This window comes from Elephantulus edwardii, unplaced genomic scaffold (genome assembly GCF_000299155.1).
Source record: "Elephantulus edwardii isolate Elephantulus edwardi_28Jun2011 unplaced genomic scaffold, EleEdw1.0 scaffold00013, whole genome shotgun sequence".
In the NCBI taxonomy this organism is placed as follows: domain Eukaryota; kingdom Metazoa; phylum Chordata; class Mammalia; order Macroscelidea; family Macroscelididae; genus Elephantulus; species Elephantulus edwardii.
Genome location: NW_006399763.1, coordinates 758,438 through 772,513, shown reverse-complemented (window position 1 = coordinate 772,513; position 14,076 = coordinate 758,438). Strand labels below are relative to the sequence as shown.

General features: G+C 42.1%; 1 protein-coding gene across 1 annotated transcript in view; it reads left to right on the top strand.

Moving 5' to 3' along the window:
- The first annotated feature begins 5,098 nt into the window (after positions 1-5,098).
- The window catches only part of FIG4 (FIG4 homolog, SAC1 lipid phosphatase domain containing (S. cerevisiae)), a 169,101-nt gene continuing 160,123 nt past the window's right edge, over positions 5,099-14,076 (top strand). The window contains exon 1 of the mRNA XM_006881159.1: positions 5,099-5,262. Coding sequence (XP_006881221.1) covers positions 5,197-5,262 — 66 coding nt within the window. The 5' untranslated portion in view covers positions 5,099-5,196. The remainder of the gene's footprint in view (positions 5,263-14,076) is intronic.

Below are 14,076 nucleotides of genomic sequence, written 5' to 3'. Positions count from 1 at the left end.
AGAAGAAAAACGATGAGTTTTAGGGAAATTTGTGCATCGAGACTCTGTCATCTGTATGTAACTTGTTTTGCAGAGAAGTGTTTCTGTTGTGGGTGTGTCTTGCTGTAAATATTTGTTCATATTTTTGTGAATTCAATACTATGTACCATTGTATTATAGTAACTTTTATAAAGCAAACCATAAATATACTGACTTTTCTTACAGAAAAAAAAAAAAAGAAGCTACGCTGCAATTCTGATGGCTCGCGGTTTGAATCCACCAGCCGATCTACAGGAGAAGGTTTGACAATCTCCTTCCGTGTGATTAACTGTTTATGAAAATCCGCCGGAGGGTCAGCCCTGGGTCAGTTCTGACTCCATGGTACACAACAACCACATGAGTTATACGTCTCCATATCATCTAACAACCCAAAGTTCAGATTTACAAGGTAATGAAGTGGTCTAGGGTTCTTCAGGAGATGACGTTCTGTACAACTGACACTAAAATGCACTCCAGACCATGGCCAATGACCTAAGTGAAACACAATACTTACCTGGCCAGTGTAAATTCAGCAGCCACAGCTACAGCCTCTTCCAGGGCCTGCAGGGATCTGTTGAGCGGTTGCCAGGGATACCCCAGGGGGCGGTACTGGCGACTTGGTGGGCGGTGCTCGAGGGTAGGGCTCTGTGTTGGAGTTCCGGGGGCGGTGCTGGGGGCGGTGCGGGGCGGTGCCGAGCGGTGCGGGGAAGACGGGCAGTGCTCGGGCGATGCGGGGCAGTGCTGGGGCAGTGAGAGGGCAGTGCGAGGGCAGTGCGGAGGAGGGACGATACTGGGGCGGGGGAGGTGTTATGTTGTTATGTGCCATTATAGGACTCATAGCGACCCCTTTGTACAGCAGCTCTGAAGCCTACCTTCTCCTGAGCCAGTCTCACTGACTCTGACGCAATTAATTTCCAGGGTGGTGCGGCGTGTGTGTGGGCGGTGCCCGGGGCGGTGCTCAGGGGTGGTGCTGGGGGTGTGCTCGGGGCTTTGCTGGGGGGGCGGGACGGGAGAGGCGGTGTGGGGGCGGTGTTCAAGGGCGGTGCTCGGGGGCAGTGCTCAGGGGCAGTGCTGGAGGCCGTGCTCGGGGGCCGTGCTGGGGGCGGTGCTAGAGGCGGTGCTCCGGGTGGTGCTCCGGGCGGTGCTGGGACAGTGCTCAGGCACAGGTACCCTATCCACTGGGTGTCTGTGCAGTGACTGGGAAATCTCAAAGATCCAGACCCCACAGCTAAGGCTGCTACCAGCTGCTTCAGGTCCTTGAACACCACCCATGTCACTCTGTATGCTGCCATACACCTTTTCCATGACAGAGGTTTGTAGTTTTCTTCAGGGCTCTCCATGAGAAGCTCAAGCTCTTCAGGTGATAAATTCTGTACACCACTACCTCTTGCCCATCCTGGTCAGGGATGGACATTTTCCCTTGTCTTGCAGATGTTTTAACAGTTCTGCGTTGACCCTGGCAAGACCCAGAGCTGTCTCTGCCAGTCCCTCCGCCTTTTCTACCCGTTACAGAATATGATATTTAGGAGTTCCTCTGAACTGCCAACTGCTAGGCTGTGTCCTGTCACGGTGATGAGAGTGCTGGGATGAGGACTCCACTAGTCTGGTTCTTATAGAAACAGCAGCAGCATGTAGTCTCACTGTCACTGGGTGGGGAGAAGAGATTGGTGTCACTGAAGGACAATGTCTGGCTCTCAACCTTTCTTTTTAAAAATTTTATTAATTTTAATGAACATTTACAGAAATTTTGAATTTCCATTCATTCATTGTTGCATTTTTCTCCCTGCCAGCCCCTCGCTCCCCAGTTTGCTCTTCTCTTCGAAAAGTAAAATTTCTTCATTGAAATACACCCCCCCCTAACTATGCAACCTTCATTCTGGATTCTTGTCATAACCATAATACCCAATCATATATCCCTTTTAAACTGTTCTCTCCCTCATCTGTTTCAGGCTCTGAACCTTTCTGGGAAAAAAAAAAAAAAAAGATCCTGAAACTGAACTTAGCAAGTTTGATGAGCAGCACAGGTATCTTTAGATTTCATTTTTCATTGAGGGTCATTAGACGAACCTGGGCAGTGAGTTCTGTGAAGGAGGAGCATGCACACAGGAAAGGAAGGCCTGGTCCATGGCTACCTCCTTTCATCCTGCAGAAATTGCATTCTTCTGTTTGTACATCTCGTTACTCATGTTACTTACCTCTCACTGAAGGAAGATGCCTGCAAAGACTTTTCTTTTTTATTTCTCTTCTTTTAAAAAATTTATTATTAATTTCAGTAAAAATTTACTGAGACTTTGGATTTCCATTCATTCATTATTGCATTTCCCCCCCCTTCCAACCCTCCCCCCTAGTACACTACCCTCTTGTAAAAGTAAAACAAAAATTCTTTCATTTTACAAACCCTCCCCCAGGTCCACTCCACCATGTAGCCTTCACTCTAGACACCTGTCGTAACAAAACTACCTAATCACATATCCATTTTAAACAGTTTTCTCCCTCATCTGTTTCAATGCAGTATACATTATTGAGCCCATCTTTCTTAGTCTCCCCCCAACCCCGATGTCAGTCCTGTTTTACAACAGTGGAACCCTGCAGTATTTGTCCTTTTGTGACTGAAATTCTTCACTCAGCATAATGTCCTCCAGGATCACCCATTTTGAATAATACTGCATGAGTTCCTTGTTTTTCAATGCAGCATAGTATTCCATTGTGTGAATATACCACAGCTTCTCTATCCATTCATTTGTTGATGGGCACTTAGGTTGTTTCCAACTCCTTGCTATTGTGAACAAAGCCGCAATAAACATAGGTGTGCATATATCTGCCTGGGTGGCATATTCCCAGTAGTGGAATTGCTGGGTCAAATGGTATCTCTATTTGCAACTTTTTGAGAAAGCGCCATACTGCTTTCCACAGTGGTTGCACCATTTTACACTCCCACCAACAGTGAATAAGGGTTCCAGTTTCTCCACAACCTCCCCAGCATTTGTTGCTTGCTGTTCTGTTAAATTTTGCTATTCTGTCTGGGGTGAGTTGATATCTCATAGTTGTTTTGATTCGCATCTCTCTTAGAGCTGGGGATTTTGAACATTTCTTTTTTTCTCTTTTTTTTTGGGGGGGGATTTTGAACATTTCTTGATGTGCTTGTTAGCCGTCTGAATGTCTTCTTCGGTGAAGCAAAGCCTTTTCTGAGGACATGATTTCAAACGGTAGAAAGATTTCCTCTTATAATCAAACATGGAAACTCTCAGCTCCCAACTACCACTACTAGTCAAGGAACAGAGAAAAATCTTAAAAGGACCTGCCTGCACCCGAAAAGTCATAAGGCTCTTTGGATAAAATTTCAGTGTTCACCCACATCAAATACAAGAAACTATTTTAACCCAGGGCTGTCTGTAATGGTCTTTCTACTACAGTACATATTGCAACTTATTTTCAGAATTTGCAAATTAGTTAATGTTATGTGTAATATGTGGCAAAATAAAAGAAAATAAAATTCCAGCCTTAGGTGAACGCCCCCCCCCTTTTAATTCCTTTTATCACGCTGTTATTATGTACTATGGAATCAGAACTGACTCATACCTGACAGGAGATTGTAAGTTGAATAGAAGATTGCCCATCTTTCTCCCTCAGAGCAGCAGGTGGGTGCTAAAAGTCTGCCTTCAGGTTTAAATCACAACTCCTTATCGCTAGTTGCTAGTTCGTCAGAGCTCTCTAATTTTTTGTAATTTGCCTTTTGTTGACTCTCATGAGGGAGTGGGGGAACCCCCCAAAAAACAAATACAACCCACAGAAATTTAGTGAAGGACAATAATAGGGCAGGCGAAATAACTACAGAACAGAATTATTCTGCAAATCGGAGAATCTGCTTCAAAAGAAGTAATCCAATCCAAATTTGCCTGCTTTACAAAACAGCGAACAGAAAAAGTAAGTTGGTGTTAGGTGCTTTTGAGGTGAAAACGACTTATACCGACCCTGTGAACTACAGGGTATAGGAAACTTGCCTTATGCTATGCCATCTTCAACATCATTGATAAACTTGAGCCTATTATTACAGTAGGAGCTCTGGTGAGAGAAAATCCATGCAATTCACTGCCTCTAAAAATCTGCTAGGTTTGGTTCCGACTAGATTGTTGTTGTTAAGTACCATTGAGTGGAGTATGATTTATAACGAAGATCAGAAATCTGTCCCATCCTGTTATCATCCCTGACACATTTGAACCCTTTGCAGCAATACATCTCATTGGGGGATCTTCCTCTCTCTCTCTGATCCTCGACCTCTCCAAACAGGATGCCCCTTTCTTAGGAATAACCTCCCCTAACAACATGCCCAAAGTAAATGGGACGAAACTTCCTCATTTTTGCTTCCAAGGAATTCTCCGGTTGCTTTTTCTCCAAGACTTTGCTCTTTGTTCTCTTGGCAGTCGTTGGGATATTCAGCTCTTCTCCAGCACCACAACTCAAATTTTGTCAATTTTGTTCTTTGTTCAGAAGCTTGGCAGGTGATTGAAAAGACTGAGATTTGAATCAGAGGCACCTCAGTCTTTAATCCGACATCATTGCTTTTCAGGACTCGGTAAAGATTTGTGACTTGCCCAGTGTATCGACTCAATGATACAGAACCACACTATAGGAGTCACTATGTCAGTTTATTTTACTGACTTTCATCAGTCCTCCACCTTTCCAAGCATGGGATCTTTATCCAAGGACTTAGCCCCTCCTAACATGTCCAAAATATATGAGCTAAAGTTTCACCATCTTTGCCATCAACAAGTATCCTTGATGCACTTTCTCGAACATGTAGTTGTTTGTTCATTTGGCGGTACAGGAACCAACTAATCCAGTGATTTCCTCCCTAAATTACCACAGTTTATCTCTTGCCCTCACCAAAGATGGCAGCTTTCGCTTCCTGCCTTGGTTGCACGCATGCTCCGGAAGCCTCGCCTGGGCCTCTCTATGGTCTATTTTCCAGTCCCGCTCCCAGCTGTTACTGGGGCGGACCTTCCCTGGGGGTGTGCAAGGACCCGGAAATACCTGAGTTGAAGCTCGGTATTTAAGGCTGTGCTGTGCAAGTGGTAGTTCACCTGATTGGACCCAACGTCCATGGGCTGAGGGTTTTTCTCTCCGGTTTTCTGGAACACGGCCTGCGCCCCGCTGTGGGGTCCCCGATTGCTCGAGGCCATGCCCGTGGCTGCTGCTCCCATCATCAGCTCGGTCCAGAAGCTGGTTCTGTACGAGACCAGAGCTGTGAGTACCCGGCACTGCGCGGCTCTACATAGCACTGGCGGGAGCAGCCCCCCAATTCCCTGTTCTCCTCCGTGGGGGGAAGTTGGTCGTCCTACGCTGTGTCTTGACGTCTTCGCCCTGGACGCACCCAGGCCACTGTTGCATTCGCTTGTATATTACAAGTCACGTCTGAAAACAGATACTTCTTACTTCAGAAACTGCGCAAGAGAATTCTTTACGAGTTGTTGGACGCTTCTCAGCTTTCCAAAAGTCTGTTAGAGTTCTGTAGTTAGGTAGCTACTGTAGAGATAAATATAAGAGTGGGGGAAAGTTACCGATCATGAGTTAATGTTTTTTTCCTATTCCATGGAATATCGTCGCTTTGATTACTATCAGATGCACTTTTATTGCTGAAAAATTTGGTTTTCTTATTTGAAGGAAAAGAAAAACTCCTCCTTTTTAAATTGCTTAATAACAGCTAATTTGGACAAAATTATCTTCACTTTTCCCCCAGCAAATTTTAGTTATTTCATAGCTTCAGATGACTGCATAAACAGAAACATTTTTACATATTTAATTAAGAGTACAAAAATGTACGGAATTGGAAATAAATTTGACACAGTACATCTTTTCTAAATGGAAGTCCCACAATAATATTATATTGTCGCCTTGATGACCAAAAAAGTGCATATTCTGAAATTTGCCTAACACTCTTCGTAATGCTATAAAATGTCTTGTGTTGCATCTAGATGAAACTTGAGTTGTCTCCATTACGGGGGTACAACAAAGTGATCAATGGTTTTTCAGTTAAAAACAAGCCCATTGTTGTTGTTAGGTGCCATGTAGTCTGTTACCTCTCTAGATACCTTGAGTACAACAGAATGAAACATGGCCTATTTTGTATCATGTTCACAATCTCTGATTGCTTAAACCTCTTGTTTCAACCACTCTGTAAATCTATTGCCTGAGATTTCCCCCTTTTTTTACTGACCCTTTGCTTTACCAAACATGATACCCTTTTTCTAGGGACTGGCCTCTCCTAATAACATTTCCCAGATTCATGTGACAGATTCTCACCATCCTTACTTATAAGGAGTATTCTTCCAAAACTGATTTGCTTTTCTGGCAGTCCATTGTATATTCAGTATTCCTCACCAACTCAATAACTAAAAGGCATCAATACATTTTTGGTTTTTAAAAGTCACTGCCCACTTTCCATATGTATCTGAGGTGATTGAATCATGATTTGGATCAGGCACACTATAGTCCTCAAAGTGACATCTTCATTCTATGGAACACTGTAAAGAAATCTTTTGCAGCTGATTTTCACAATGCAATGTATGGTTTGATTTCTTGACTGCTACTTCCATGGTATTGATTGTGGATCCAATGAAAATTAAATCTTTGGCAGCATCAAACTTTTCTCCATCATCTGTCATATTATTTATTGATACAGTTGTGAGCATTTTTTTCTTTATGTTGGTGTGTAATCCATACTAAAGACTATATAGTCTTTGATCTTCATTAGTAAATGCTTCAAGTCTTCTTCACTCTTAACTAGCCAGGTTGCACCATCTGGTATCATGAGTTGTTAGTGAGTCATCTTCTAGCCTTGTGCAACATTCTTCATATATTTCAACTTCTCAGATTATTTACTCAGCATACAGATTGAATAAGTACTTTTTTTCCCCTTGACACCTTTCTTCATTTTAACTGTACAGTATCCTCTTGTTAGATTCGTAAAGGCTGTCATTGGTTTACATAAGCTAGATCTTGACTGAAAGTAGAAAATACCAGAAAGCTATTGTTTATGTTTTATTGACTATGCAAGGGCATTTGACTGTGGATCATAACAAATTATGGATGAGATTATGAAGTGTGAGAATTCCAGGACACTTAGTTGTGCACATATGGAACCTATACATTGGGTTTACCTCATGGCAACCCCAGTGTTACAAAGGATTATTTTTGCATTAATCTTTTCAAAGAACCAAGTTTTAACTTTACTAGTTTCTTGACTGTTCACTTTCACTTTCATAGAATTTTACTCTGGTTTATTATTTATTTTTACATATTCTGGATGTAGTAAATTTATTTTCTAGCTTCATGAAATAGACATTTAGGTCATTGAATTATTTTTTTTCATTTCTAATAAATATTTAAAACTACAATTGTAAACCTGGAAATAATCTTTTGATTGGCTAAAGAAAGGGAAAGTATTATTAGCTTGAATGACAGGAAACCAATATATCTTTACATGCAAAAATATTTTGTAACTTACATGAAAAAGAAAAAAATCAATAAAGACAAGGACATGAGTAAATAATTCACCAAAAATAAAGTATATATGAAAGAATATTAAACTTGCTAATATCTAAAGCTGTAAATTATCAGAGTGGCAATGATTGGAGAGATTGGACAAACCTATTATAATCTTTGCAGATCACAGTAAATTATGGCTGACCTTGAGGAAAATGGAAATTCCAGAACATTTGATTGTGCTTATGAGAAAACTATACTTGGATCAGGAAGCAGTCCTCAGAACTGAGCAAGGAGATACTACATGGTTCAAAATCAGGAAACAAGTGCATCAGGGCTGCATCCTATATCTATACATTTTCAATCTTTATGCAGAACAGATCATGCAGGATGCAGAGCTTTATGAGGAGGAATGGGGCATCAGGATTGGAGGAAGACTCATCAACAACCTACATTATGCTGATGATACAACCTTGCCTGCTGAAACTGAGGACCTGAAGTGCTTCCTGCAGAAGGTCAAGGACTGTAGTCTTCAAAATGGATTGAAGCTCAACATCGAGAAGACAAAGATTCTTACCACTGGGCCAAATGGTAGTACCTTGCACGATGGCTGGAGAAGAGATTGAAGTTGTTGAACAGTTACAGCTTGCTCGGCTCTATAATCAACACCCTTGGCACCAGTAGACAGGAAACCAAAAGACGAATTGCATTAGGTAAATCTACCATCAGGGACCTTTCAGAGTACTGAGAAGCAGTGATATCAGTCTAGAGATTAAGGTGCGCCTAATCAGGGCCACAGTCTTCACAATTACTTGCTTTGCATCAGAGAGCTGGGTAATGACTAAGGATGAGAGAAGAAGAATTGATGCTTTCGAGCAGCTGTGCTGAAGAAGAGTCTTGAACATACCATGGATTGCCAAAAAACCAAATAGGTCTGTCTTGGAGAGGGTGTAACTGAGTTTCTCCCTAGAGGCTAAATTTTGAAGCTCCTGCTCACATACTTTGGATACTTGGACAGGAGGGACTGGTTCTTGGAGAAGGACATCATGCTCAGAAGGTTGGAGAGACAGAGAGGAAGACCTAGGATGAGAGGGATTGATACAGTAACTGGGACAATGGGAGTTGGTGAGACTGGCTTAGGACAGGGCAGGCTTCAGAGCTGCTGTACATAGGGTCACAGATGACTCAAAGGCCCATAACAACAACAGTGACAATGTGAATGAAATACACATTATTTTTGGTGGTTGTTAGGTGCCGTCAGTTGAGTTCGGCACATAGCGACCCTATGAACAAATGATCTGAACCTTGTGCTATCCTTTGTCTTCCTCACAATCTCTGACACCTGAAACCCATTGCTGCAGTCAGTGTGTCAGCCCCCCTGGTTGAGGGTCTTCCTCTTTTTCGCTGTCCCTACATCCTCCCAAGTATGTGTCCCTCTCCAAGGAATAACTTCTCCTAGCAACAAGCCCAAAGTATATTAGATGAAGCTTCCTCATCTTTGTTTCCAAGAACTACCCTGAGTGCACCTTCTCCAAGTCATATCTATTTGTTCTTTTGGCAGTCTGTGAAAGTTCTTTTGGTTGATTTTGAAGTGTGTTAAATAATTGTTGTTGTTAGGTGCTGTTGAGTTGGCTCTGACTCATAGTAAGTCTATACAAATGAAGGAAACCTTGCATGATCTTTTGACATCTTTGCCAATCTCTACTGTGTAGAGAAGTTAGAGAAGAAATTTTTTGTTCTTAGTTGCTATTGTTTTAACTCCAACTTAGGATGATTAAGTGTAATCTCCCTCTCATAGCTGTCTAATTGAAACCTGACCCTCTAGATGATTTTCAGAGGCTGTAAATCACATGAGAGGAGATTGCCTATCTTTTTCAGAGCTCGTTTTGGATTTGAACTACCAGAGACAGTGCGATTGGCACAGGACAGAGCAGAGTTTAGGGCCGTTGTACATAGGGTCGCTATGAGTCACAGGCGACTCGACGGCACATAACAACAACAACAACAACAATGTTTGGGATGCCAGTGCAACATTATATCCACTGGAATATCAGAGAACCCTAAGATGAAAGACTTGCCTGACTTGAAATAAAAGCCAGGCTGTAGTGGTGAGAGTGCTGAATCTTAACCACTTGACCACTAGAAAGTGTCAAACCATCCACCGTGCTAATTATGCTAATTATGATAAGATGAAATATTACTCCATCCTGTGCCATTTGTGTTATTGTTAGTGTCTTCGAATCCATTTCAACTGTTATTGTATGGAGAACAGAACAGAAGATTTCAAAGAGCAACTTGATAATTTAAAGTAAAGCATTAAAAAGAAATGTACAAGGAACTATAGTTAGAAAACCAAAAGGCAAGAACATTTTTGACATTTCTCAAGCTGAAAAAACTGAACAACAACAACAACAAAAGCCTTGATTGCAGTAATGAAGGATTCTATGTGCAAAATCTTGAATAATGCAGGAAGCATCAAAAGGACATGGAGGGAATGCAGAGACACATTGTATGAAAAAGAACTGGTTGCCACTGAACCATTTCTGGAAGTAGTTTATGATCAAGAATCAATAGTACTGAAGGAAGAAGTTAAAACCGCATTGAAGACATTGTCAGAAAATAAGGCCCCAGAAATTGATGGAGTAGCAGTTATGTTTCAATACACACATGCAGCCCTGGACATGGCCACTCATCTGTGCCAAGAAATTTAGAAAATAGCTACCTGGTCAAGTAACTAGAAGAGACACATATTTGTTCTCATCGCCAAAAATGGTGATCCAGCAGATTGTAGAAATTACTGAACAATATCATTAATATCATGTTGTTGATCATTACCATTGAGTTGTAACTGACCCATAGCATGACAGAGATCGTGAGGAAAGTATAGAATAGGGCAAAGTTCACATCTGTTATTCATGATTTGAAGTCACCTTGATGCCAGTTTAAACATCTGTGTTGCCAAGTTAGGAGCTCATCAGAACTATATTTGACAGTACTTTTGTTGGGATCCGTCAATATGGATTACACCTCAGCATCAAGAAAACAAGAATTCTCACAACTGGATCAATAAGCAGCATCATGTTAGGTGGGGAAAGAATTTGAGTTATTAATGATTTTATTTTATTTGGATTCATAATATCTATGGTTGTAGGAGTAAAGAAATTAAAGAAAAACGTGTTACATGGGGCAAAGCTGTCAAAGACCTCTTAAAGTAGTGAAGAGCAAGGATGTTGGTTTAGACGAAGGTGCACTTGACCCAAGCTGTGGTATTTTCAGTTGCTTCATATGCATGTGAAAGTTGGGCAGTAATGAAGACAGAAGAGTTGATGCCTTTGAGTTGTAGTGTTGGAGAAAAGTCAGCCCCATAGACTGCCAAGAGGACAAACAAGTCTGTCTTGGAGGAGGTACAACCAGGTTGTTCCTTAGAGGCAGGATGATGAAACTTTTGTCTCCTATACCATGCTGGGAAATGTCAATGGTCAGTGATTTCAACAATGGATTTGAACCTGGACTTTGAAGATGGAGCAGGATAGGGCAGAGTTTTGATCTGTTGTTTATAAGGTCACTCTAAGTTGTAGTCAACTCAAAAACACCATGTAACAACAACAGCAATGGGTTTTCATTGACTAATTTTTGTAAGGGGATAACTAGACCTTTTTTAGTCTGTCTTATTCTGTAAGTTTTACTGAAACTGTCCTCAGTGGTGACCTTGCTGGTGGCTTAATGTCTAGCTTCAAAATGCAAGCTATTACAGTATTTAAATCTGAAGATAGGTAGTGGAAGAAGGACTTAGGAAACAGGGTAAGAAGCAAAGGAGACAGTGGACATGATGGACTTGTCCAGAGCTTTCTTTTGGAGGGAAATGCTCCCAAGGTGAAGTTCAAGTTGTCACTCATGCTTGTATTTAGAGGTTAATTTTAAGTTATATTTGAACAACATAAAAAGATTATTTAAACATCACTCCCACAAAACACACACATTCATACTAAAAAAAATCTGCCACAGTTCTGGTCAAACACAGATTTTGAAAGTCAAGTGCTGTGTATTCATTTTATTATTAAGGGATGACCATTTACTTTGTTACCTGAGTTTAGAGGTGGGTTGGTCAGTCACGTGTAGGAGGAGGTCGTTTTGTAAAGTATCTTGTTGCTCCTAAACATGGTTTCCCCCTCTGGCTCTTGGTACCTTCATGTTATTCTTTGACTGTTAGAATCTTGCTCTGGCCCTTACCTGTCCGGTGACCCAGGCCTAACAACTAACGCCTAGCCTCAGCCTTAATTCTCATAAAGCACAGGGCAGCTAGGCATTGCCCACACTACGTGACAACCTGTGGTTATATTATTAGCCATGGTCAACTTAGCTCTGATTCAAGGTGTCTCCATGTGTTGTTGTTGTTATCTGCTGTTGAGTCGCCTGTGCCTCATAGTGGCCTTGTGTACAATAGCTCTAAACACTGCCCTATCCTGAGCCAATCTCACTGACTCCAACACACCTAATCCCGCTGTGCCAGTTACTGTGTCAGTCCATCTTCTCAGGGATCTTCGTCTTCTGCACATCCTTCCACCCTTCCAAGCATGATGTCCTTCTGCACGGACTGGTCCCTCCTGGCCACATGCCCAAAGTATGTGAGGCTGAGCTTCAAAATCCTTGCCTCCAAGGAGCAACTTGGTTTTACCCTCTCCAAGACAGACCCATTTGTTCTTTTGGCAGTCCATGGTATGTTCAGTACTCTTCTCCAGCACCACAACTCAAAGGCATCAATTCTTCTTCTGTCATCCCTAGACATCGTTCAGCTCTCTGATATCTCATGTAGAATAGAATAATATATTGCAGGTTCTGTGCTATCTTCACAATTATTAGCATTCTTGAGTCCACTGTTTCAGTTGCTGTGTATTTTGAGAATCTTCCAACCTGGGAGATTCATCTGTTAGTACTATATCAGACTATTATTTTGTCATACTCTGGTGACTTGAATGTTGCCAAAAGCCTGGAACTTATGCCACTGTTATTTCCTATTACTAGTAATTCTGGTGGCTTAATGGTAAGGCGTGGCATTGCCAACCCAAAGGCACGAAGTTTGAATCTACCTACTGCTCTGCAGGAGAAAGATGGACAGTCTCCTCCCATATGATTTATAGTCTCTGAAAATCCACTGGAGGGTTAGCTAAGAGTTGGCTCCGACTTGACAGCACACAACAGCAGCAGTAGAGTCAGCCACCCATGATGATGCACAGGTTTCAGCGGAACTTCCAAACTAAGACAGAAGAGGAAGAGAGTGATCTGCTTGGGAAAACCAGCCAATGGAAACCATGTAGATCTTAGGCTGAACTTGGGTGGAACTGACGTTTGCATTTGGTGGTTCCCAGTTTCCAGGTGCTCTTGCTGAACGTGATGCCCTGAGGGGTCTTAGTATTTTTGTGACTATCTCAAAAAACAACAGAAAGATACGTAGCACATGACTTTAACATTTGTGGCTTGTTCTTTTGAATGGTGGCAAAAACTTGGATGTGTGCGCACGCGCTTGTCTGCACGTGTGTTTCGTGGAGGTGAAATTGTTATTATAACCACTATCTTTACTAACTCACAAAGGTTAATTTGTTTGCATAACTAATTTGCTGCCTTGTTACAAAAGGATTTAAAGAAGGTTGTCTTCATCTCCTCATATACATTACACGGTAGAATAAAATAAGAACCACATCAGGAGGAATGCATTTTACTTAATTAGGCTTGATTTGTATTAATTAAGGAATAACAACACAAACTTAACTCATTGCAGTGCACTCATTTCTGACCCACAGCACCTCTCCATCAGGTTTCTGAGGCTGTGAGTTTTTGAAGAGGTGTTGAGTATCGTGAACTTGGAGCCGACCCATAGCGGACTGAGTTTTCTGAGGCAGTAAATCGCTCTGGAGGAGGCTGCCCATTTTTCTCCCCCTGAGCCTCTAGGGGATTCGAACCCCTTACCTCCCTTACCACTAAGCTGCCAGAGAGAGTTCTCATTTTCCTCACTGGGAGCATCTCATGAAATGGAACTTAATTTTATTGATAGCAATGTAACGGGAAACACAGTCCACCAGTTGTGTCCTGTCCTGTTGGAACTAACTCATAGCTGATCCATTATCAGGTTTTTAGAGGCAGTAAATTGCAGTGAGGAGATTACCCATCCTCCTGCGGAGAGGTTGGTGGATTTGAACTGTGTGTCTTTTGCGGCACAGGTTCTTACCACTAGGTCACCAGAGCTCCCAGTTAAGGAATGGGAGAGAACAAAATAGGTTATGGTTCCCTTAGGGAATGGAGAAAGGGACTCGAAACATGTAAGGTGGGAAAGAGAGCACAGCTTACTTACTTAAGGTTGACTTAGGTTTGGTTGTGTTGTTATGTACCATGGAGTCGACTTCTGACTCATAGAGTCCCGATGTACTACAGCTCTGAACTCTGCACTTTTCTCAGCCAATTTCATTGTCTCTGATACACCTACCCCCATTACTCCAGGTTCTGAGTCAAGTCATCTCATCCAGAGTCGCCTTCTCTGGTGCTGTCCCTCCAACTCTCCCAAGCACAATATCCCTCTCCCAG